The 27140-nt window shown below is 38.0% G+C and overlaps 1 protein-coding gene across 1 annotated transcript in view; it reads left to right on the top strand.

The window, feature by feature from the left end:
• Positions 1-2472: 2472 nt before the first annotated feature.
• The window catches only part of fbf1 (Fas binding factor 1), a gene marked incomplete at its 3' end in the record, with an annotated part of 36379 nt that continues 11711 nt past the window's right edge, over positions 2473-27140 (top strand). The window contains exons 1-18 of the mRNA XM_079811343.1: positions 2473-2901; positions 5115-5142; positions 8964-9090; positions 9241-9301; positions 12350-12400; positions 12485-12605; positions 12692-12763; positions 12865-12912; positions 12986-13105; positions 13194-13323; positions 14514-14671; positions 14881-14977; positions 17070-17459; positions 17537-17608; positions 17710-17771; positions 22953-23030; positions 24221-24300; positions 24403-24522. Of these exons, the coding sequence (XP_079667469.1) occupies positions 2899-2901; positions 5115-5142; positions 8964-9090; positions 9241-9301; positions 12350-12400; positions 12485-12605; positions 12692-12763; positions 12865-12912; positions 12986-13105; positions 13194-13323; positions 14514-14671; positions 14881-14977; positions 17070-17459; positions 17537-17608; positions 17710-17771; positions 22953-23030; positions 24221-24300; positions 24403-24522 (1818 nt within the window). The 5' untranslated portion in view covers positions 2473-2898. The remainder of the gene's footprint in view (positions 2902-5114; positions 5143-8963; positions 9091-9240; positions 9302-12349; positions 12401-12484; positions 12606-12691; positions 12764-12864; positions 12913-12985; positions 13106-13193; positions 13324-14513; positions 14672-14880; positions 14978-17069; positions 17460-17536; positions 17609-17709; positions 17772-22952; positions 23031-24220; positions 24301-24402; positions 24523-27140) is intronic.

Genomic DNA, 27140 nt, shown 5'->3' with positions numbered 1-27140 from the left:
GGCGCTATGACTATAACTACATTTTGGCTTGTAGATGTCTTCCGGCCAGGACTCTTATCAAACATGTGAAGTCTGGGGCAGATCGGACATTGTATGCCTGAGTTACAACAGCTTCCTGTTTCGTGGTGTTAATCGCATATTAGCACTTAGCCACGTGTTGCTTGATTTAATGTGTTTCTAGCGTGTTTGGGACTTGATGGCATATATTTAAAAGTGTTTCTGGGAGGGAATTACTGTGTAAAGCATGCCATTTCCTGGTATGTGGGTGTAGATTTGAAGTTTGGGCAGAGTGGACATTGTATGCCTGATTTAGGCCTATAACAACTTCCTGTTTCATGGCGAAACATCAGACTTTGTCAGGCCGTCACGGACACGCCCTTCAGCGAAAACTCAAGATCTTTGCAATTTAACATCGCCAAGGCCTTTAGATTAGACTGACCAAATATGATGATGTTCAGGTTAAATCTCTTTGAGGAGTCAATTACAGTGTAAAACATGACATTTCCTGTTGCCCGCAGGTGGCGCTATGACTATTACTGCGTGTGATGTCGCCATCGGCGCAAAAGGCTGAGTGGCAGTATTGGTTTACAGCGTGAATGCTGCTGCTGCTGCAAAAAAAAAAACACATCTAAAACTGGAAAGAGCTTTGAGATTGACTGTACAAACGCATTTGACAAGAAATCTGAGGTATATTTTTACAGACTGCCGAAAGCTATAAAGAGAAGCAAATGGATCGCCGCAATTCACAGAAACAACTGGACTCCAGACAGCCAAACGTGGATTTGAAGTCATAACTTTGTCTCAATATGTTGAATTTTGGGCTAAAATCATACCCTATACACTCACCTAAAGGATTATTAGGAACACCTGTTCAATTTCTCATTAATGCAATTATCTAATCAACCAATCACATGGCAGTTGCTTCAATGCATTTAGGGGTGTGGTCCTGGTCAAGACAATCTCCTGAACTCCAAACTGAATGTCAGAATGGGAAAGAAAGGGGATTTAAGCTATTTTGAGCGTGGCATGGTTGTTGGTGCCAGACGGGCCGGTCTGAGTATTTCACAATCTGCTCAGTTACTGGGATTTTCACGCACAACCATTTCTAGGGTTTACAAAGAATGGTGTGAAAAGGGAAAAACATCCAGTATGCGGCAGTCCTGTGGGCGAAAATGCCTTGTTGATGCTAGAGGTCAGAGGAGAATGGGCCGACTGATTCAAGCTGATAGAAGAGCAACTTTGACTGAAATAACCACTCGTTACAACCGAGGTATGCAGCAAAGCATTTGTGAAGCCACAACACACACAACCTTGAGGCGGATGGGCTACAACAGCAGAAGACCCCACCGGGTACCACTAATCTCCACTACAAATAGGAAAAAGAGGCTACAATTTGCACAAGCTCACCAAAATTTGACAGTTGAAGACTGGAAAAATGTTGCCTGGTCTGATGAGTCTCGATTTCTGTTGAGACATTCAGATGGTAGAGTCAGAATTTGGCGTAAACAGAATGAGAACATGGATCCATCATGCCTTGTTACCACTGTGCAGGCTGGTGGTGGTGGTGTAATGGTGTGGGGGATGTTTTCTTGGCACACTTTAGGCCCCTTAGTGCCAATTGGGCATTGTTTAAATGCCACGGCCTACCTGAGCATTGTTTCTGACCATGTCCATCCCTTTATGAGCACCATGTCCCCATCCTCTGATGGCTACTTCCAGCAGGATAATGCACCGTCACAAAGCTTCAATCATTTCAAATTGGTTTCTTGAACATGAAAATGAGTTCACTGAACTAAAATGGCCCCCACAGTCACCAGATCTCAACCCAATAGAGCATCTTTGGGATGTGGTGGAACGAGAGCTTCGTGCCCTGGATGTGCATCCCACAAATCTCCATCAACTGCAAGATGCTCTCCTATCAATATGGGCCAACATTTCTAAAGAATGCTTTCAGCACCTTGTTGAATCAATGCCACGTAGAATTAAGGCAGTTCTGAAGGCGAAAGGGGGTCAAACACAGTATTAGTATGTGTTCCTAATAATCCTTTAGGTGAGTGTATATTGTATTGTTATATATGGTATTGACAACTCATTGACAACTTGTATTCTGCATGTTTTTAAATAAACACTGACAAGAACTATACAAGTTTTAGGGCTGGACGCCATGACGATATAAAACACTGATAAAAGAGATAACCCGGATTTAGACCTAACTATTGTATTTATATAAAGTGTTCACAGGCAAAATTGCTTTAGCATTGATATCAGGTTTCCATTGAAACCCGATTCCTGGCTGCATGTCAATATCTATGGATCACTGGATCTTTGGGGAACACTATATCGAGTCCAACCTTTAGTTTAAAATGATACTCGTTTGTTTAATCGGCTCTTGTGCCACTCAGTCCAGCGGGAAAGTAAGCATACCCGCACGTGGACTACACTACCCACAATGCCCTATTGTAAACAGGATGTGCGTCACGGAATTTCAAACCCGTAGAGCTCACACTGAATGATCACAGTGTTTCAGAATTACATAAATAATAGTTTTTTTAGCCATAAATCTTCCTCTAGAATTAAAGAGCGGCGTTATGGGTCGGTTCTGCTGGACTATATGCCGAATCTTTGACTTTGAGGAACTGATTCAACAACACTAAAGCTTTTCCCGTCCAGAACACAGACGGGATTTAGTTGTAGGCTAACGTTACTCCTGAATCCTCAGATCTGGGTCCTGTTCATCCAGACAGAACCAGAACCAACGGGTCCAGAGCAGGATTTGAACGATGATCAGCTGATCTCAGCGCTCGTGCTTTTGTTGTGGCTGTAGCGGTTTCTATTGGTAACGGGCACGCGCACAGATTTCCCCATAAACACTCCGTTTCTCCTGCTTGGGAATCAGATATGGTAAACATCAGCTTTCTTACTTATATAAAACACAAACTTATATATAAGTATTAAATGCAATATACTACTGCACTACAATGAAACAAACACGTGACGTTGTGGTTACAAATCTTTCAATCGGTAACGCGGTGTGGATACACGTTACATGTAACGTTAGTTACTAACTATTATAAATTATGCGTAATTACATGGAACTAATCCTAGTTGTAGTTAATTGTTATTACTCAGTACTTAAATGTATAACTACAGTGTAACACAAACACCTTAAAATAAAGTGTAACTGTAAAAATCCACATATACTGAACCTGTACTAATTTATTAACAGTACTTAATATGTATTTAGTTTGGACAGCTTGTGATTAAACGTTGCTATTTGATGCTATACTAATTAAAATTAATTTAATATGCATAATAAATGGTTACACTTTATTTTAAGGTGTCCGTGTCACAGTGCATTTAAGTTAATAGTTAATAGTGCATACAAGTTAATAGTAAGTTAAATTAAGTTAAGAGTAATAATAATTAACTAAAAGTACTTACTATAGGGTTAGGAATAGGCAGTGTTGGGGAAACTTACTTTGAAAAGTAATGCATTACAATATTGAGTTACTCCTTTAAAAAGTAACTAATTGTATTACTTAGTTACTTTTTAAGAAAAGTAATGCGTTACGTTACTTTTTCTCAACTACAATAACCCAGATGACAATTTTTGGTTCCCAGAACGTTCTGGGAACGTTAGTTTCTGGTTCCCTGAACGTTCCCAGAACAGGCATCCTAACGTTCTCTATTGGTTAGCCAGGAAAGTTTTCTTTACGTAAATAGAACGTTCCCCTAACCTTCCCAGAACTTTCCCGGAACGTTCCCCTAACCTCTTTACTCCGATATCATTTACCCTGCTGTACGTCAGTAATCGTCCCATATGGTATAAGCGGCATGGAAAAACAGATGAATGGACGTCAATAATCAGTAGCTACTATACAAACCATGTCTTGTTTTGAACTTATTTAATCAATAGAAATAATTCAAGCTCATAAACCTTCATATGGAGGATTAAATAAGATTGAATTATGCATTAATATCTACATGTCGTAACTTGTATCACTAACACCTACTAAGTTACCACAACCAGGTTTTACGTTTAAGTGCCAAATAACAATGACTTCAACACAATATGTGGTTTTAAAATATGAATTTTATTCACAGACATTAATAATGAATAAAGATGACTTTAACTGGGATAACATTGCATTATTTTCTTACCACTGAATTAACGGAACGTAGCTTCTCTCTTTTGGTCAGTAAACCAAAACTCCTCGGTTAACATCATGTTGTCTTCAATTACGTGTCAAATCTCTCTGATATCACACTATTTACACCGGTATATTTATTAATTATGACCCATTATTCAATAAAGATCGATAAACTAATGTTAGTCAGTCTGTAAAAACAAAATGACCGTTAATATTTCAATTACACGAGTGCGCGTCTTTCTGTGGAAGACGGAAGAAAGCGCGTGCTTGAGAAGCGCGCGCAGATCAGAGGCGCGCAGTAACGAAATATACAAATAACCCTTATAAAAAAAATTTAAATCTAAAAATAACCTGCAGGGAACGTTCTGGGAACGTTCTCTTTTGGTTACAAAAACACAACCAATAGAGAACGTTCCCAGAACGTTCTTATTTGGTACCCCGCAAAAATAACCAAACGGGAACCATATGGGAACGTTAGGGGAACGTTCTGTGTTTACTGGGAACCATCATGTTCACACACAAAGCCTCTGCACTTACGATTTGTCTCAACATTGGGACAGATAAATGGGAAAACAAAGTAACTTGCGTTACTTATTTGAAAAAGTAACTCCGATATTTTGTTGTAAATTTTAAAAGTAATGCGATGCTAGTTACTTGAAAAAGTAATCTGATTATGTAACTGGAGTTACTTGTAATGCGTTACCCCCCAACACTGGGAATAGGGGTTGGTTGCATGTAATTATGCATAATTTTGGTTATTACTACAGTAACTACATGTATTGTGTAACAAGGATACTGTAAATTAAAGTGTAACCTAATACATTTCCAAAAACAGTTTACACAAGCCAGGACCATGTGCTATTATTCCAAAGTTTACAGTACAATAAAAGAAATGGTGATGTACGTAGTAGTAAATATAGGCTATATAAGATATGAAATACATCTCATCTTTATCTTTTTCAGACCTCAAGACAGAAGAAGGGTCTCAGAGGTGAGTTCAGTACAGCTCGTGTGTTTGTGTTCCTCTCTTATGTCTGATTATTGCACGAGCTGTAGAGTCAATTCTATATTTAGGGGTACATTTCATGTCAACCAAAAAGTCAGGAAATTATTTTTATTCTTTTTTGATTAATGTGCTAAATTAATTATTTGGTAAGCTTAAGCTCTAATTACTTTTTAACTATGTCAATGAAAATTAACATTTCATTAATTATTTTGTCAACTGTGTTACGGACAAATGCTGTGTTATAAATCCACAGTATGCTGAATTTAGTATTATTCACCATCCTTACCCAAGATTTCCATCTCCAGAGATATCCCTATCTATTTTTCTGATGGTTTAATTCACTTTTAAAAGATTTATGACATAAAAAAAAAACACATAACACAGTTGACAGACAAAGTAACACAGTTGACAGAAAGTAACACAGTTGACAGTAGTTACACGGTTGACCGGACACATTAGAAGGAAAAGAGAAAACTCTCTTTAAAACGATAACTTTCTTTTTATTCAACAAATGTAAGTACAAGCAATTAATTCAATTTAAATTGAATTGCCAACATTGTCAACCATGTGAATCCTTGTCAACTGTTACAGTTGATGGGTAACACAGTTGACATTTCGGCCATTTTAGGGTTTTGTGCAAACTTGGCTTGGACTAGTTAGTAGTTGACCTTGATTAACTTATGTTTTTATATTCTTTCTACACATTTATAAATATAACATGTGACGCAAGCTCACCAGAACAAGTTGATAACACAGTTGACAGGTAACACAGTTGACATTTCTGCCATTTTAGGGTTTTGTGCAAACTTGGCTTGGACTAGTTAGTAGTTGACCTTGATTAACTTATGTTTTTATATTCTTTCTACACATTTATAAATATAACGTGACGCAAGCTCACCAGAACAAGTTGATAACACAGTTGACAGGTAACACAGTTGACATTTCGGCCATTTTAGGGTTTTGTGCAAACTTGGCTTGGACTAGTTAGTAGTTGACCTTGATTAACTTATGTTTTTATATTCTTTCTACACATTTATAAATATAACATGTGACGCAACCTCACCAGAACAAGTTGATAACACAGCCATTTAACATTTAAAAAATTTTATTTTATTTTTATTCTTTTTTGATTAATGTGCTAAATTAATTATTTGGTAAGCTTAAGCTCTAATTACTTTTTAACTATGTCAATGAAAATTAACATTTCATTAATTATTTTGTCAACTGTGTTACGGACAAATGCTGTGTTATAAATCCACAGTATGCTGAATTTAGTATTATTCACCATCCTTACCCAAGATTTCCATCTCCAGAGATATCCCTATCTATTTTTCTGATGGTTTAATTCACTTTTAAAAGATTTATGACATAAAAAAAAACACATAACACAGTTGACAGACAAAGTAACACAGTTGACAGACAAAGTAACACAGTTGACAGTAGTTACACGGTTGACCGGACACATTAGAAGGAAAAGAGAAAACTCTCTTTAAAACGATAACTTTCTTTTTATTCAACAAATGTAAGTACAAGCAATTAATTCAATTTAAATTGAATTGCCAACATTGTCAACCATGTGAATCCTTGTCAACTGTTACAGTTGATGGGTAACACAGTTGACATTTCGGCCATTTTAGGGTTTTGTGCAAACTTGGCTTGGACTAGTTAGTAGTTGACCTTGATTAACTTATGTTTTTATATTCTTTCTACACATTTATAAATATAACATGTGACGCAAGCTCACCAGAACAAGTTGATAACACAGTTGACAGGTAACACAGTTGACATTTCTGCCATTTTAGGGTTTTGTGCAAACTTGGCTTGGACTAGTTAGTAGTTGACCTTGATTAACTTATGTTTTTATATTCTTTCTACACATTTATAAATATAACGTGACGCAAGCTCACCAGAACATGTTGATAACACAGTTGACAGGTAACACAGTTGACATTTCGGCCATTTTAGGGTTTTGTGCAAACTTGGCTTGGACTAGTTAGTAGTTGACCGTGATTAACTTATGTTTTTATATTCTTTCTACACATTTATAAATATAACGTGACGCAAGCTCACCAGAACAAGTTGATAACACAGTTGACAGGTAACAGTTGACATTTCGGCCATTTTAGGGTTTTGTGCAAACTTGGCTTGGACTAGTTAGTAGTTGACCTTGATTAACTTATGTTTTTATATTCTTTCTACACATTTATAAATATAACGTGACGCAAGCTCACCAGAACAAGTTGATAACACAGTTGACAGGTAACACAGTTGACATTTCGGCCATTTTAGGGTTTTGTGCAAACTTGGCTTGGACTAGTTAGTAGTTGACCTTGATTAACTTATGTTTTTATATTCTTTCTACACATTTATAAATATAACATGTGACGCAAGCTCACCAGAACATGTTGATAACACAGTTGACAGGTAACACAGTTGACATTTCGGCCATTTTAGGGTTTTGTGCAAACTTGGCTTGGACTAGTTAGTAGTTGACCTTGATTAACTTATGTTTTTATATTCTTTCTTCACACATTTATAAATATAACGTGACGCAACCTCACCAGAACATGTTGATAACACAGTTGACAGGTAACACAGTTGACATTTCGGCCATTTTAGGGTTTTGTGCAAACTTGGCTTGGACTAGTTAGTAGTTGACCTTGATTAACTTATGTTTTTATATTCTTTCTACACATTTATAAATATAACGTGACGCAAGCTCACCAGAACAAGTTAATAACACAGTTGACAGGTAACACAGTTGACATTTCGGCCATTTTAGGGTTTTGTGCAAACTTGGCTTGGACTAGTTAGTAGTTGACCTTGATTAACTTATGTTTTTATATTCTTTCTTCACACATTTATAAATATAACGTGACGCAACCTCACCAGAACATGTTGATAACACAGTTGACAGGTAACACAGTTGACATTTCGGCCATTTTAGGGTTTTGTGCAAACTGCTGGCCTTGGACTAGTTAGTAGTTGACCTTGATTAACTTTTTTTTAATATTCTTTCTCTACACATTTATAAATATAACGTGACGCAAGCTCACCAGAACATGTTGATAACACAGTTGACAGGTAACAGTTGACATTTCGGCCATTTTAGGGTTTTGTGCAAACTTGGCTTGGACTAGTTAGTAGTTGACCTTGATTAACTTATGTTTTTATATTCTTTCTCTACACATTTATAAATATAACATGATGCAACCTCACCAGAACAAGTTGATAACACAGTTGACGGTCAATTAATCTACTCTATGTGCAGACAATAATATAGATCATATATTGAAGAGGAGAAGTTATGACTTACCACACTGCCTTCAAGCTTCCCTCCAAAAAAGGAATGACGTTGGACATGTGACTTTGGAACAAACCATTACTAATATATAGGGGGTTTTATAGGGAGTAACACAGTTGACACTGATTTCTTGGACATACACGAAATGGATGATTTACTGTAGATGCATGGGCAAAATATTTTTTAAAACACCTCTCTCATAATTTAATGATTATGTTGGACAAATATTTATAAGAAATATATACAGAAACATGCATTTTAGAGCTAATCTGAAAAGCAAAACCTCACATTAGCACAAAATTCCAGTATAGAATATGCCATTTTTGTTAGATAAAAGAAAAGTATCTGTTGGATTTTTGTATTAAATGAATAAGAAATGTCCCCTGATATAAAAGCGATCATTGCTTGAAGTGAAAAGGTAATGAAAAAATGGATACTTGAGACCACGAACTTGACATGTCCCCCTGATTATAGAATGATAGTGTTTCCGTCCTTCTCTCAGGCTCTATAGATGACGTGTTGGGAGATCTGCTGGGTGATGAAGATGATGGTGGTCCGGTGAAGGTGCGATCGCCCGCGACCGTGTCCAGCAGACCCGCGCCCGTCCTCACGTCACGCAGCGGGAAGAGGTGTGTGTGTCTGATAATGGTGGATCAGCTTCATTTGAGCTGCAGTAACTCAAACACAATACACAGTTATTCATCACAAACCTCTGACAGATGAACTGAGACACCGTCACCTGTGTAATCGTCTCATAAAGCTGCTCTCTGTGTGTTCAGGTCACTGCTGGACGATGATTTCTTCAGTAAACTGGCAGAAGAGGCCGAGAAAGATGAGGAGGTGAGACACGAACACCTTTAATCACTTCAACTCAGCTCCATTCAAATGTATAAAGCACTTTAAAAACTACAGAGTAAACTTAAATGCTGTACAAGTGAAAGAAACTAAGATAAAACAGGCAAGAAATGTTGGTAACGCTTTATTTTACAGTGTCCTTGTTACTAATGTATTTACTGAATTACATCCATCTAACCCTATATCATAAGTAGTTCATTACTATTACTCAGTACTCAAATATATTTTTACACAAACATTGTAAAAGAAAGTGTAACCAAACTGTATGCGTGCAAAATTCACTATTAGACGTATTAATGCATGCAATATAAAGAAATAATACAGGCAGCTCATTTCTAGATAAATCGAGTCCAGATTAACTGCAATAAACGTCTACTCAGTGTTATTTTAGTATCATTGATATATTATTATAGTGTTTATTTTTAATTACAATGTCGAATTAGTTTCTGTTTGTGTATTTTCCATTTTCATTTTGTTGTTTTTTTTATTAGATGTTTTTTTTTTAAATATATGTCTAGTGTTGGGAAAGTTTCCTTTAAAAGTAATGCGTTACAATATTGAGTTACTCCCTAAAAAAGTTACTAATTACGTTACTTAAGTTACTTTTTATGGAAAGTAATGCATACAAAATTTTTTTCAAGTCCAACTAAATGAAAATGAGAAATTTAGCCTTGGAAACTTAAAATAACTTTGTTAAAAATATTTAAGTTAATGCAACGGACATGTTTTTTATGGTTTTAATATCAAAGTTAAACTTATAGTTAAAAGTTAAAGTATTTTCCGTTTTCATTTTAAAGTTTTAGTGGTTTTGTTGTGTTTTTGTCATTTATATTAGATTCGTTTTTTAATATGTCTACTGTTGGGAAAGTTACTTTTAAAAGTAATGCATTACAATATTGAGTTACTCCTGTTTTCGCTATTTTAGTACTTCAAGTCAAACTAAACGAAAATGGAAAATGTTGCCTTGGAAACTTAAAATAAGTTTGTTAAAAATATTTAAGTTAATGCAACAAACATGTTTTTTATGATTTTAATATTAAAGTTAAAAAGTTAAGTTAAAAGTTAAAGTATTTTCCTTTTTTTGTAATTGTTGTGTGTTTTTGTCATTTATATTAGATTTTTTTTTTATATGTCTAGGGTTGGGAAAGTTACTTTCAAAGTAATGCATTACAATATTGAGTTACTCCCTAAAAAAGTAACAAATTACGTTACTTAAGTTACTTTATATGGAATGTAATGCGTAACAATTTTAATAAATTTTATTTCAATTTTCGTTATTTTAATAATTTTGTACATTACTAACCAAACGAAAATGAGAAATTTAGCCTTGGAAACTAAAATAAAATAATTTTGTTAAACATATTTAAGTTAATGCAACAAACATGTTTTTTATGGTTTTAGTATTAAAGTTAAACTTTTAGTTAAAAGTTAAAGTATTTTCCTTTTTTTGTGGTTTTGTTTTGTTTTTGTCATTTATATTAGATTCGTTTTTTAATATGTCTACTGTTGGGAAAGTTACTTTTAAAAGTAATGCATTACAATATTGAGTTACTCCTGTAAAAAGTAACTAATTACGCTACTTAAGTTACTTTTTATGGAAAGTAATGCGTAACAATTTTAATTAATTTAATTTCACTTTTCGCTATTTTAGTACTTCAAGTCAAACTAAACGAAAATGGAAAATGTTGCCTAGGAAACTTAAAATAAGTTTGTTAAAAATATTTAAGTTAATGCAACAAACGTGTTTTTTATGATTTTAATATTAAAGTAAAAAAGTTAAGTTAAAAGTTAAAGTATCTTCCATTTTTTGTAATTGTGTTTTTGTCATTTATATTAGATTCATATTTTAATATGTCTAGTGTCGGGGAAAGTTACTTTTAAATGTAATGCATTACAATATTGAGTTACTCACTAAAAAGTAACTAATTATGTTACTTAAGTTACTTTTTATGATAAGTAGTGCGTAACAATTTTTATAAATTTTATTTCAGTTTTAGTTATTTTAGTACTTAACGATAAAAAAAATATTTAAGTCAATGCAACGAACGTGTTTTTTATGGTTTTAATATTAAAGTTAAACTTTTAGTTAAAAGTTAAAGTATTTTCCGTTTTCAGTTTTTGTGGTTTTGTTGTGTTTTTGTCATTTATATTAGATGAGTTTTTTAAATATGTCTAGTGTTGAGAAAGTTACTTTTAAAAGTAATGCATTACAATATTGAGTTACTCCCTAAAAAAGTAACTAATTACGTTACTTAAATTACTTTTTATGGAAAGTAAGGGTTGGTTATAAAGTTTTGGTTATTTTAGTACTTAACGAAATGAGAAAATTAGAAATTTAGCCTTGAAAACTAAAATAAAATAACTGTTAAAAAAATGTAAGTTAATGTTAACATGTTTTTTTATGGTTTTAGTATTAAAGTTAAACTTTTAGTTAAAAGTTAAAGCATTTTCCTTTTTTGTGGTTTTGTTGTGTTTTTGTCATTTATATTAGATTTGTTTTTTATTATGTCTTGTGTTGGAGAAAGTTAGTAAGTAATGCATTACAATATTAAGTTACTCCCTAAAAAGTAACTAATTACGTTAATTAGTTACGTCTTATGGAAAGTAATGCGTAATAATTTTTACTAGTTTTTATTTCAGTTTTGGTTATTTTAGTACTTTAGTTCAACTAAACTAAAATGGAAAATGTTGGTTTGAAAACTTAAAATAAGTTTGTTCAAAATATTTAAAATATTGTTTTTTATGTTTAATTTTTTATACATTTCTATTGTAGTTTTTGTTATTTTAGTATTTTTTTTAATTTAAGTTAAACTAAACAATAATGAGAAAGATTGCCTTGGAAACTGAAACAAAATAAGTTTGTTCAATTATTTCAGTTAAAATTTATTTTATTTCAAGCAACACATTTTTTTAAGGTTTTAGTTGTAGGTAATGCTAATATCCCTTCATCTATTAAACAGAGCGTCTAAACTCTTACGTCTCTTCTATAAAGACTCTATTGGACTCAATCGTTCGTGTGAATTTGTGTCTCAGGTCTCTGATGTCTCTGAGGCCGATCCTGCCGCTCTGCTCGACAGCTTGAAGGTAAACCAAGCTGCTGCTTTCTGATTGGCTGAAAGCTGTGACATCATCAAACGTATAACATCATGCCGGTTTTGTTCATTCCAGAACATGGATGACATGGATGCGGATCTGTTCGGCTCGAAGAGGAAGCCGAGTTCAGCTCCGGCTCAGAGGAAAGAAGTTAAAGGAGGAGCTTCTAAAGCAGGAGATAAGAGCAAAACCGCAGGTCCATTTCTCGACAGTGAGATTTTAACCAATGATACGCCTCGTCTAGAGGACCGTTTTTAAAGTGTTTTCCATGCGTTTTAATAGAAGAGCCAGAGAAAAAGCCCAGTTCTGCTCCGGCCTCCACAGCAAGAGCTTACAAGAAGTTCAGCTTTCTGGGTAAGAGCTAAACCACGTCTTCTGTCTGACCGCATTAAATGGCTTCATGAGGGTTTTGATCTTCTCCGTTTGCTCCATTTTTTTTGCTGCATGTGGTTCAGATGATGAAGGTGGGGGTGTTGATCCTCCTCCTCCTCCTCCTCATGAAGGTATCACGACAGCGCTTTTAGACAAACCTCTGTGAGGTAAACGACTGAAAACCCTGTTCTTCATGTTTCACAGATAACGTGGACGATTCACTGGATGATCTATTGGACGACCTGGAACACAAGCAGAAGACGACGAAGAAAGCCGAGCCGCCACGCTCTTCCTCACCAGCCGTCCCTCTGAAAACAGAGACAGGTGAGAGCGGTGCCATCTCACACATCTGAGCGCCTCACGACTGACTGTAACCAATGACGTCTATGTCTCTTTCATGTGTGCTCTTCAGCGTCTCCAGCAGCTGCTGTGAGGAAGAGGGACGATCTGACATTTGATGATGAAGATGATCTGATGGACACTCTGGGCTTCGGAGAGACAACCAAAGCACATGGAAACGGACTGACACAGAAAAAAGAGAGGTAGGGTATGTCTGGACTCATTGAATCCAGAGGCTTGGGGTGTTTATATTCTGTTTGTTGGCAGTCAGTCAGTTTGAAGGCAAAACCTTTATATATTAATTTAGCTTTTAAATTAACATTTAAAGACAGTCTTTGTCTTATACACTCACCTAAAGGATTATTAGGAACACCTGTTCAATTATCTAATCAACCAATCACATGGCAGTTGCTTCAATGCATTTAGGGGTGTGGTCCTGGTCAAGACAATCTCCTGAACTCCAAACTGAATGTCGGAATGGGAAAGAAAGGTGATTTAAGCAATTAAATCAATACCCCACCGGGTACCACTCATCTCCACTACAAATAGGAAAAAGAGGCTACAATTTGCACGAGCTCACCAAAATTGGACAGTTGAAGACTGGAAAAATGTTGCCTGGTCTGATGAGTCTCGATTTCTGTTGAGACATTCAGATGGTAGAGTCAGAATTTGGCGTAAACAGAATGAGAACGTGGATCCATCATGCCTTGTTACCACTGTGCAGGCTGGTGCTGGTGGTGTAATGGTGTGGGGGATGTTTTCTTGGCACACTTTAGGCCTTTTAGTGCCGATTGGGCATTGTTTAAATGCCACGGCCTACCTGAGCATTGTTTCTGACCATGTCCATCCCTTTATGAGCACCATGTCCCCATCCTCTGATGGCTACTCCCAGCAGGATAATGCACCGTCACAAAGCTCCAATCATTTCAAATTGGTTTCTTGAACATGACAATGAGTTCACTGGACTAAAATGGCCCCCACAGTCACCAGATCTCAACCCAATAGAGCATCTTTGGGATGTGGGGGAACGGGAGCTTCGTGCCCTGGATGTGCATCCCACAAATCTCCATCAACTGCAAGATGCTCTCCTATCAATATGGGCCAACATTTCTAAAGAATGCTTTCAGCACCTTGTTGAATCAATGCCACATAGAATTAAGGCAGTTCTGAAGGTGAAAGGGGGTCAAACACAGAATTAGTATGTGTTCCTAATAATCCTTTAGGTGAGTGTATAATGCCTTATAATCGTAAAAAAGACAACTGATAATTGAATGAACCTGAAATGGTTTCTGATTGTTTAGATACATTAGTACATACTGAACTCTGATGTTTGTAAGCTGGGTGAATTGAGAAGGAAGCGGCTGTGATTTCTATTCTCTGTCTTCCTCATCAGTGATCCTCCTCTGAGAGCTCGCACCAAACTGGATGAGATCTTGGGCCGAGGGACGTCTCCTCGTCTGCTGGAGAGACCCGTGACGGGAGAGAAGAAAGACACGCCACAGCCGGAGAAACCACTGGAGAAACCGCCAGAGAAGAGCTCGGCGGGAAGAGGTGAATCCTAACACGATCTCAACTCATGCTAATTTACCAGAGCAGATCACTGTAAAGGGTACAGCTCACTTAAGTGCCAATTAAGAGGTCATGGGTTGGATTCCCATTAAATGTATACACGAATGCAATACAAGTTACTTTGCATAAAAGCATCTGCAGGAAAAAGATATCAATAAACGAGCACTAACCGGCGGTCCTGCTGTCTGTAGCCTCTCTGATGGACGAGGAGGACTTCACCTTCGGCTCTTATCAGCCCACGATGGCTTCGACTCCAGAGGGCCGTCAGTCCCGCAGACAATCTGTCAGGTGAGTCGACACAGAGACTGCAGAAAGTGATGTTCATACTCAGAACAATGGAATTGTTCCTCAGGGGGTCTATAGCACGACGTCTGATGTAGTAGACGGTTGCATGGTTATAATTTTCTTTCTAATATTATCAATCTTGCAAGTTCATAAAGTCATTACTGCTGTGCTGTTTGGAAGCATCAGAAGTTGAAGCTCTCGTTAATTTAGCCACTGTATTAATAAATACCTAGGGTATTCGTTTGTTATCTTCTAAGAAAGTCGAAAAGTAAACAGATATAGCAGTTTTTAAGGCCTTTCTGTATGCAATAACACTTTCCTTCCACGAAATGCGAAATACCTAGACTGGGTAAACCCAGCCCAAACTGCCGGCGATTTGATTTCTCCCTGCAGCTCAGGCTGGAAACCTGTACATATTTCTATCCTGCTTCTGTTACAAATCTGCGGGGACCAATCACAAACCGGCTTATCCACCTGGCACACGATTGGCGGGTTTATTACAATGACGAATAGAGAAGCGATGGATCGTTGGTCTGATTGGTTGAAGGACTATCCAATTGCGTACAGAGTCAATTGAACTATGCCCGTTGATCACGCCTCTTGTGGGCTGTTTGGTTGAAGGACTATCCAATTGCGTACAGAGTCATTTGAACTATGCCCGTTGATCACGCCTCGTGGTCTGTTTGGTTGAAGGACTATCCAATTGCGTACAGAGTCATTTGAACTATGCCCGTTGATCACGCCTCGTGGTCTGTTTGGTTGAAGGACTATCCAATTGCGTACAGAGTCATTTGAACTAAGCCCGTTGATCACACCTCTTGTGGTCTGATTGGTTGAAGGACTATCCAGTTGCGTACAGAGTCATTTGAACTAAGCCCGTTGATCACGCCTCTTGTGGTCTGATTGGTTGAAGGACTATCCAATTGCGTACAGAGTCATTTGAACTAAGCCCGTTGATCACACCTCTTGCGGTCTGATTGGTTGAAGGACTATCCAATTGCATACAGAGTCATTTGAACTATGCCCGTTGATCACACCTCTTGCGGTCTGATTGGTTGAAGGACTATCCAATTGCGTACAGAGTCATTTGAACTATGCCCGTTGATCACACCTCTTGCGGTCTGATTGGTTGAAGGACTATCCAATTGCGTACAGAGTCATTTGAACTATGCCCTTTGATCACACCTCTTGTGGTCTGATTGGTTGAAGGACTGTCCAATTGCGTACAGAGTCATTTGAACTATGCCCGATCACGCCTCTTGTGGTCTGATTGGTTGAAGGACTGTCCAATTGCGTAAAGAATCATTTGAACTATGCCCGTTGATCACGCCTCTTGTGGTCTGATTGGTTGAAGGACTATCCAATTGCGTACAGAGTCACTTGTACTATGCCCATTGATCACGCCTCTTGTGGTCTGATTGGTTAAAGGACTATCCAATTGCGTACAGAGTCATTTGAACTATGCCCGATCACGCCTCTTGTGGTCTGATTGGTTGAAGGACTGTCCAATTGCGTAAAGAATCATTTGAACTATGCCCGTTGATCACGCCTCTTGTGGTCTGTTTGGTTAAAGGACTATCCAATTGCGTACAGAGTCATTTGTACTATGCCCATTGATCACGCCTCTTGTGGTCTGTTTGGTTAAAGGACTATCCAATTGCGTACAGAGTCACTTGTACTATGCCCATTGATCACGCCTCTTGTGGTCTGATTGGTTGAAGGACTGTCCAATTGCGTAAAGAATCATTTGAACTATGCCCGTTGATCACGCCTCTTGTGGTCTGTTTGGTTGAAGGACTATCCAATTGCGTACAGAGTCACTTGTACTATGCCCATTGATCACGCCTCTTGTGGTCTGATTGGTTAAAGGACTATCCAATTGCGTACAGAGTCACTTGTACTATGCCCGTTGATCACGCCTCTTGTGCAGTAGAAAATACAGAACAAAATCTAATGATTCTAATGACTAATGATTCATCTTAAAAGATGATAGCCAGACAACGAAATACCTCTAGTTTTGTTTTCTTTTTCACTGTAGTTTGTACATCTACGCGATTCATTTTATTTGCTAAAAAAAATCCTGTTATCGTGTCAGATTCTCCACTGAAGACGTGAGCGCTAACTCGCCCGAACACAAACCCAAACCCTCCACACGTGCCGTCCGGCCTAGATCAGACTGGCTCGGTCTGAGGCAGGACGAGGAGGAAGAAAAGAAGATGGAGGAACCCAAACAACCGGCTCCAGAGACCCTGAAGCCGCCCGCGTCTCCCTCATTAACAACTCGAAAAGAGACGCTTGCAGATCCGCCGGCTGCACCCTCGTCTCCTAAAACTGCCTCGAGACCGGTGAAGAGAGACGAGGACGACGACTGGCTCTCTGGGGCACTGAGCCGCAGGAAAACACAGTTAGAGAGCCAACCAGAGGAGAGAGAGAGGAAACAGGAAGTTTCATCGGGTCCGGTTGAGGAAGTGGACGTGTTTCTCAGGTGAGGGTTTGAGATTGAATGTTGGGTTGGATTGGACCAAGAGCAAAGATTTGCTGTAATGTGTGATGTGTTTGCAGCTCTAAATCAAATGTCTCTTCAGCCCCACGAAGACGACCGGACGAGCCTCCCGTCCCAAACACAGAACCCAGGTACAGTCAACACAAACACTGCCGTAGTTCTGTGGGTCATGTGATTTATGTGGCACTAAATAGAGTGTGTGTGTGTGTGTGTGTGTGTGTGTGTTTTCCAGCAGAGAGTCCACTGGAATCTCCATCCAGCACAACACAAGCACAGAAACACAACATAAACCAGGTACAGTCAAACATTGCACTCTATCAAATATTATAAGGGTGTGTTCACATGCGGCACGTTTGGTCCGATTAAAACGAACCCTGGTGTGATTTCTCTGTTAGTGCGGTTCATTTGAATAAGTGTGAACACTGCCATCTGAACTCTGGTGCGCACAAACAATCAAAAATGGGTCTCCATCCGCTTCCAAATGTAAACGATCCAAAAACGGGACTTAATGTCACAAGATGCGACCCTAATAGGGACAGACTGCTCAAGCACACCTGGCTTTCTTATCATAAGCGCTCCTTAACACATTTTATAAGCTCTTCATGAGTTCTCATCTGCTCAAAATTACCATCCTATGTAGCTACACACATACAACAAGCGCGCTTAGCTGCACACAGCGTTGTTTTGGATGTTCTATCATAAAATGTACATAATAAAAGCCCACCAATCAGGTTTTGAACGCATCCCTATGCCTTTAAGGTTCGGTGTTAAAATGCCATAATGAACGCTAAGCGGACATGGGCCCTCATTTATCAACAGTGCGTAGAAAAGGCTCTATATTTTGTCCTACGAATGAAATTTAGAATGTGCGCAAGTACAATAAAATCCGTATTTATCAAACGTGCGCACACAGTTCTTACGAACACGAGTAAGCAATCATTGTTGATAAATCCCACATGTGTGTAAGTACCACACTGCAAAAAAATGCCTTTCTTACTTAGTATTTTTGTCTTGCTTATAGTCCAAACATCTTAAAATTCTTAAAACAAGAAGCATTTACTAGACAGGTAAAACATTTTGTCTTGTTTTGGGGGAAAATAACTCAAAATTAAGTGCTTAAAATAAGCTAAATAATCCGTCAATGGGAAAAGCAAAATCATTTTAATTCAAACAAAAAACAAGATTATTTTGCTTACCCCATTGGCAGATTATTTTGCTTATGTTAGGCAAAAACTCGCTTAATTTTGAGTTATTTTCCCCCAAAACAAGACAATAACATTTGCTTGTCTAGGAAATGCTCCTTAATGTAAGATTTTTTTAGATATTTGGACTGGAAACAAAACAAAAATACTATGTAAGAAAAACATTTTTTGCAGTTCATGCTCGTTTACATTCACGCTCATTAGCATTCGGAAACGCGTCCAATGAAACACTTCCCTTTAAAATCACGTGATTGTGTTTTTTCCTCACCGCAATAATGGCAAAGAAGAGGATCTTCACGAACACAGAATGAGTCGCGCAATGACGTTTAACAACATCAAATTTGCATCACAAATGATTTGCACGTTAACAGAATGAAACCCTTTTTTATTTACATCATTAAATTGTAACGGACTGCTCTAAGACAGAAGGTATTTGACACCAATTACACGTTGCGTTTATAAATACAAAAATTATAAAGTGAGTGTTTTATAATTAAAGGAAAGACAGGACATATGTGGATTTCTTAATGCATACTGTCTTAAATGCTTTTTTTATGTGTGGTGTCGCTATTCTACCACTAGATTCTCTGCGTAAGCTCAGAGGTGTGCGTATATTTACACACATTTCTACGTATAAGTACAAGTTGGTAGATCCCACACTTTGCGTGAAACTGTTCTTATGGCGACACATTGCTGCCACATATATATTATTCTTTCCACTCAATTATGTCGTAATAATAGACATGGAGTGGGGTCAGACATGATTTTGAGCACTTCATTGAGTTTTGTTTTGTAGAAAGTCTTTATTTAAAGTGAATTTCGTTTTCTATAAATTGTATTTTCATTTTGATCAAGGTTTCATCAACTAATTGCCTGTTTATTTAATAAATAAGAAGCAAACCAAGAACACCGGGAATGGATTGACGTGCGTAACGAACCCAGAGCCTTTGAGTAAGACTGAAACTATAGCGTCTTTCTGTTTTTAATACATTTCTTGAATATATGTCTTAATTGCTTCTGCTTTTCAAACATGGACGTGTGACAAAGGCACATTAAATTCTCTAATGTGGATACAGGCATATTTTGTACACATCACTATACAACACGTCCTTATTAGTAGAAAATATATGTTGTTTTAACGACATCTCGTTTTTACGACATAATGGAGTGGAAAAAATAATGTGGCAGCAGTGCGTCACCGTACTTCTGCACTCATTACGCACAAATCTGTGATAAATGAGGACTAAATGAACTACAAGTGTGAACACACCCTAAAACTCTTATTGTACAGGACTCCTACAGTCACAGATTTCATGGACATTTCTATAGTGAATATACATTTTAGCTAGAAATTGCTATTTTTACTTCTAAAGCTTTTATTAACATGATTAAATCACAAACGTCAGGTGAAGATATTGGTATAAAGATGCAGATTCTAGACCTTGAGTGGTATTTTCTGACCTGATTATTTGAATGTTTTCCTGAATTTCAGCTGACTCTGATTGCTAAGGTTAGTTCCCTTCAGTAAACGCCACTCTAGTCTGTTACCCATCAAACATCCTAAAACAACCCTAGAAAACAGAACTCACACCTAAACAAATCATGGCAATTCATCAGAACTTAAAAAGAGTTCATGAATATGAATGTTAGTAGTTGTGCTAGACTCTTTAACGGGCTAGAGATGGCTCTTTATCCAGGTCACATTGCAGTGTTTCTCGCTTAAGTCATCTGAGATGATTTGACAGATCCCAGATCTTTTAATCGTGATAACTGATCTCTGGCTAATTTGGTCTTCAAACGAATTTGCGGATTGGATTAAAACATCTGGATTGAGTTATCTGAGATTACTGAGCGTTCCTGTGTTCCCTGAAGAGGGCAGATGCATCGATACTCAAAACACAATCAGCAATGCAGCGATTGGCTAGCGTCAAGACAGCAACGTAATGACATCGTATAATTAAAAAAGACACCTTTTAATTACACACACAAAAACACACAAATTTCTGGTACTTTATAAGGAAACAGCCAAAACAACATAAGTTATAATAGATAAATGAAGTCCTAATTATTTATATTCATGATTTTATAGTATTTGTACACCCTTTACATTTTTAGTTCAATCTTGTAATTAGCATTACATTTAATTTTTAATTCAATTTGAAGCAGATATGTTACATGACAGCATTAATTAAAGTTTCTTAAGGGTCGAAAATCAAGTTCTCTGCACCTCCTGTGCCACATCAAACCATCCCATAATATCCGTCACCACTGAAATGAATGCACGGCTCAGAGTAACTCTACAGCATGTGTGTAAGACTGCAATAACATTATAATTAGTAATTATTCCATCACAAATACATCTCTCAATCAAGTGTCTGTGTGTCTATAGTATTATACACAACATTATAATATTATTTTCACATACATTTTTATATTATTATTATAATTGCCCCAGGTTCAGTAAGGAACTCTTATAATAAAGTAGCAGTGAAATGGGACACATTTTAAGTATCAACGGCGCTTAAAAAGATGCAATCTAATCCTGTTTACATGAAATAAGCCGCTCGCGAACAGGTTTAAGCTTACGGACCTGTTGCTATGACAGCAAGTCCAGGATGAGCGTTGAATAACCAAACAATCCAAGATCAGGCCAAATCAAAAAACAATCAAATCCAGCTAACTGAAGGCAGGAACTCTCCACCAACCTGAAGTGGGCAAGCCACCCTTTTCTGAAAAATCACTGGTCAAAAGCCTGATATTAGAATTCAGCATAACAGAAATCTGTCAGCTCGCCCTCAGCGCAATTTCAGCATCAGTGATGGGAAGTAAAATAGCCTCCATACATAGCGTTAATAGTTAATCCATACTCCTAGTTAATAGCGTTTATTGCAGCTACATTTCATATTTTTCTCATCAATAAACCAGACTAACGAATGGCTCAACACAACCCGTCCCGGGGCAGAGCCTGGACAGGGCTTTCTTCTGTGTAGACCAGCGGTTTTAGTCCAGGAAAGTGCAAGGATGACAAATCCTTAAAGCTACACTGTGTGATATTTTCCCCCATCTAGTGGTGAAAAGGTATATGACCATCCAGTGAATATTAGTTTCTGTTCCTCTCAATTCGGATTTCGTTTTAACTCCTACGGTGGCCGATTTAGTCCAAGATTAACATGGCTTCCAGTTCGACCTCGTCCACATTCGACACGGTGCCATCGAGTGTTAAAACACCAAAGGCGAAGCTTGAATTTATGGGTATGTCCCTCTTTGGCTAATGTACTTTCAAGATGGAGGGGCAACATGGCGACCCGCATTCGAACCCCTCACCCGTATGTGTTTTCAATAAACTTACGAGAATACTTTATTACTTCAAAGAAGTAAATATACATTAATGAGCACATATATTTTTGAAAGAAATAAGTGTTTTTAGCTAAGAATAAACTAAAGTAGTTACACAGTGTAGCTTTAAATGAATGGTATTCAGAAAACAACAAGAATGAAAAATATAAGTAGCATATAATAAAAAATATACATAGAGGCCTAGCCTATATAAAATAGTCTAAATATTATGGCACTTATTACAAACAACATTTAGTTTAAACACAAAGCCTAAATGAATGTATTTGAATTGAAACTGTATCGACGTTGGGCTCGTCGCATCTTTCATTCGGTCTAAAGTTTCCATATTTGCCATTTAACATTTGGATACTATTTATTTAAAAAAGGCTTCGTACTTCGCATCTTCACATGCAGAGATATGAGTTTGGAATAACAGCAAGTACTGACTTGCACAGTCTTAATATTGTACAACAGACAAATTCAATTAAACCATGTTATGATCTCGCGAGTCGCCGGCGCGATCACTTAATGTTTTCCTCATTCGAACCAGTAAAATATTTATTTTATTTGTGTACATTTAAAATTACTACAAAATGTCATGCCTTTGAAAAATAAAGAGAACAGGATGCGCTGCTTTAGCACAACAGAAACATGAACTAAAATACTGGACGCGCCTACTTTAAAAAGTCAACATTTCGATTATTCGACGTTAAATGCATTATATAAGTCACTTGGAATAAATCACGGCATGTTTCATGATTAAAAAAATGTGACTTTACAGTACGGAAAATATTGTAGTGAATTATTTTGCGGAGCCCTACCCGCCAAACAACCCTATGACCCCGCGATCTCACTTGTATTGCCCCATGCCCTGTGTCAGGATACCGATCCCCTGATTCCCCTCCAGCCCCTCTTCACCGGCTCTGTCCCGTTTCAGGATTTAGTCAGAGCCCCTCAGGACGGGACGGCCCATCAGAGACGCCCCCCTCCATCACAGCGCCCCCTGCAGTGTGGGGTAGGTCTTGCTAATTACTACAGCACCCTCACCAGAACACATTTCACCCCAAAACAGGAGAAGAAAACACATTTCCATTGTGATATTTCATGACAGCCCGTCGCATTTAAACCCTAAATTCTGTTCTTATTTTATATTACTTTATTACTATAAAAATTACTTACAAGATGAATTAGAAAAAAATCTGGTTATTAAACCCAACAAATTAATATTCAATATTAATTAGTTTTATAATACATTTTATTAATATTACAAATGTATTTAAATAATTATAATAATAAATATATTATATGTTTTCTGTTATAGATAATTAATCAGGTTGTTTTATATTAATCTGTTCATATTAAATAAAAAATAATATAAAAAAATAAAAGTATTATTAAATATTCCATGTATGTCTTCTGTATTACTGTAAACATTAAAAAAATTCACAAAATTAATTACAAAAGTGAATGTAAATTTACAAATATTATGTACATTTAACCAACAGTTAATTTATTTAAATAATTATAATCATTTATGATTAAATATTACCGTGACGTATGTGTGTGTTCTTAAAACAAATTCCGCAATAATAATAATAAATAATATAATGTATAAATAATAATATTATAATGTATTAAACAACAACAATAATAATTAAAATATAATATGTATAAATAATAATATTATAATGTATTAAACAACAATAATAATAATTAAAATATAATAATATGTATAAATAATAATATTATAATGTATTAAACAACAATAATAATAATTAAAATATAATAATATGTATAAATAATAATATTATAATGTATTAAACAACAATAATAATTAAAATATAATTATATGTATAAATAATAATATTATAATGTATTAAACAATAATAATAATTAAAATATAATAATATGTATAAATAATAATATTATAATGTATTAAACAACAATAATAATAATAATTCAAATATAATATGTATAAATAATAATATTATAATGTATTAAACAACAATAATAATAATAATAAAAATATATTATTAAAATTAAATATTATCATGATGTATAAATATTGTTTATATTTTTCGGGAATGAAAATGTTTTCACATCACATAAATGAGAATTGTCAGACCTGCTCTTAATTATCATGAAAATACATATGAATGTTTAAATGTGTATTTAAAACGGCTGTTGTTTCACTGTTTCCACCAGCGGAGGGCGCCACACCTGTGACACACACACACACACCTCTGTGTGACGCCGGTCTACAGCAGCTGCTCATACAGCAACAGGTCTCACACACACACACAACACTAAACATGCTCTGATGTGAATTCACTAATGAAGGGACTAATGACGGGATCGTATATGTGTGTGTGTGTGTGTGTGTGTAGTTGGCTCAGTCTCATCTGTGGGGTTTGAGTGGATCTCTGGACACACACAGAACAGACACAGACCATCAGCGCACAGACGTGACATCACTGCAGAAACACATCATTCAGCTGGAGTCACAGGTACACACACACGTACACACACACACACACACACACACACACACACACACAGAACAGACACAGACCATCAGCGAACAGACGTGACGTCACTGCAGAAACACATCATTCAGCTGGAGTCACAGGTACACACACACACACACACACACACACAGAACAGACACAGACCATCAGCGAACAGACGTGACGTCACTGCAGAAACACATCATTCAGCTGGAGTCACAGGTACACACACACACACAGACACAGACCATCAGCGCACAGACGTGACGTCACTGTAGAAACACATCATTCAGCTGGAGTCACAGGTACACACACACACACACACACACACACACACACACACACACAGAACAGACACAGACCATCAGCGCACAGACGTGACGTCACTGCAGAAACACATCATTCAGCTGGAGTCACAGGTACACACACACGTACACACACACACACACACACACACACACACACACACACACACACACACACACACACACACACACACACACAGAACAGACACAGACCATCAGCGAACAGACGTGACGTCACTGCAGAAACACATCATTCAGCTGGAGTCACAGGTACACACACACACACACACACACACACAGAACAGACACAGACCATCAGCGAACAGACGTGACGTCACTGCAGAAACACATCATTCAGCTGGAGTCACAGGTACACACACACACACACACACACACACACACAGAACAGACACAGACCATCAGCGCACAGACGTGACGTCACTGCAGAAACACATCATTCAGCTGGAGTCACAGGTACACACACACGTACACACACACACACACACACACACACACACAAACAGACCATCAGCGCACAGACGTGACGTCACTGCAGAAACGCATCATTCAGCTGGAGTCACAGGTACACACACACACACACACACACACACACAGACCATCAGCGAACAGACGTGACGTCACTGCAGAAACACATCATTCAGCTGGAGTCACAGGTACACACACACACACACACACACACACACACACACACACACACACCATCAGCGCACAGACGTGACGTCACTGCAGAAACACATCATTCAGCTGGAGTCACAGGTACACACACACACACACACACACACAGAACAGACACAGACCATCAGCGCACAGACGTGACGTCACTGCAGAAACACATCATTCAGCTGGAGTCACAGGTACACACACACACACACACACACACACACACACACACACAGAACAGACACAGACCATCAGCGCACAGACGTGACGTCACTGCAGAAACACATCATTCAGCTGGAGTCACAGGTACACACACACACACACACACACACACACACACACAGAACAGACACAGACCATCAGCGCACAGACGTGACGTCACTGCAGAAACACATCATTCAGCTGGAGTCACAGGTACACACACACACACACACACACACACACACACACACACACAGACCATCAGCGCACAGACGTGACGTCACTGCAGAAACACATCATTCAGCTGGAGTCACAGGTACACACACACACACACACACACACACACACAGACCATCAGCGCACAGACGTGACGTCACTGCAGAAACACATCATTCAGCTGGAGTCACAGGTACACACACACACACACACACAGAACAGACACAGACCATCAGCGCACAGACGTGACGTCACTGCAGAAACACATCATTCAGCTGGAGTCACAGGTACACACACACACACACAGAACAGACACAGACCATCAGCGCGCAGACGTGACGTCACTGCAGAAACACATCATTCAGCTGGAGTCACAGGTACACACACACACACACACACACACACACACACACAGAACAGACACAGACCATCAGCGAACAGACGTGACGTCACTGCAGAAACACATCATTCAGCTGGAGTCACAGGTACACACACACACACACACACACACACACACAGACCATCAGCGCACAGACGTGACGTCACTGCAGAAACACATCATTCAGCTGGAGTCACAGGTACACACACACACACACACACACACACACACAGAACAGACACAGACCATCAGCGCACAGACGTGACGTCACTGCAGAAACACATCATTCAGCTGGAGTCACAGGTACACACACACACACACACACAGAACAGACACAGACCATCAGCGCACAGACGTGACGTCACTGCAGAAACACATCATTCAGCTGGAGTCACAGGTACACACACACACACACACACACACACACACACACACACAGACCATCAGCGCACAGACGTGACGTCACTGCAGAAACACATCATTCAGCTGGAGTCACAGGTACACACACACGTACACACACACACACACACACACACACACACACAGACCATCAGCGCACAGACGTGACGTCACTGCAGAAACGCATCATTCAGCTGGAGTCACAGGTACACACACACACACACACACACACACACACACAGACCATCAGCGAACAGACGTGACGTCACTGCAGAAACACATCATTCAGCTGGAGTCACAGGTACACACACACACACACACACACACACAGAACAGACACAGACCATCAGCGCACAGACGTGACGTCACTGCAGAAACACATCATTCAGCTGGAGTCACAGGTACACACACACACACACACACACACAGAACAGACA

This window comes from Gobio gobio (genome assembly GCF_949357685.1).
Source record: "Gobio gobio genome assembly, chromosome: 1".
Lineage (NCBI taxonomy): Eukaryota > Metazoa > Chordata > Actinopteri > Cypriniformes > Gobionidae > Gobio > Gobio gobio.
Note: the sequence above shows the minus strand (reverse complement) of the source record. Positions and strands in the feature narration are given on the sequence as shown.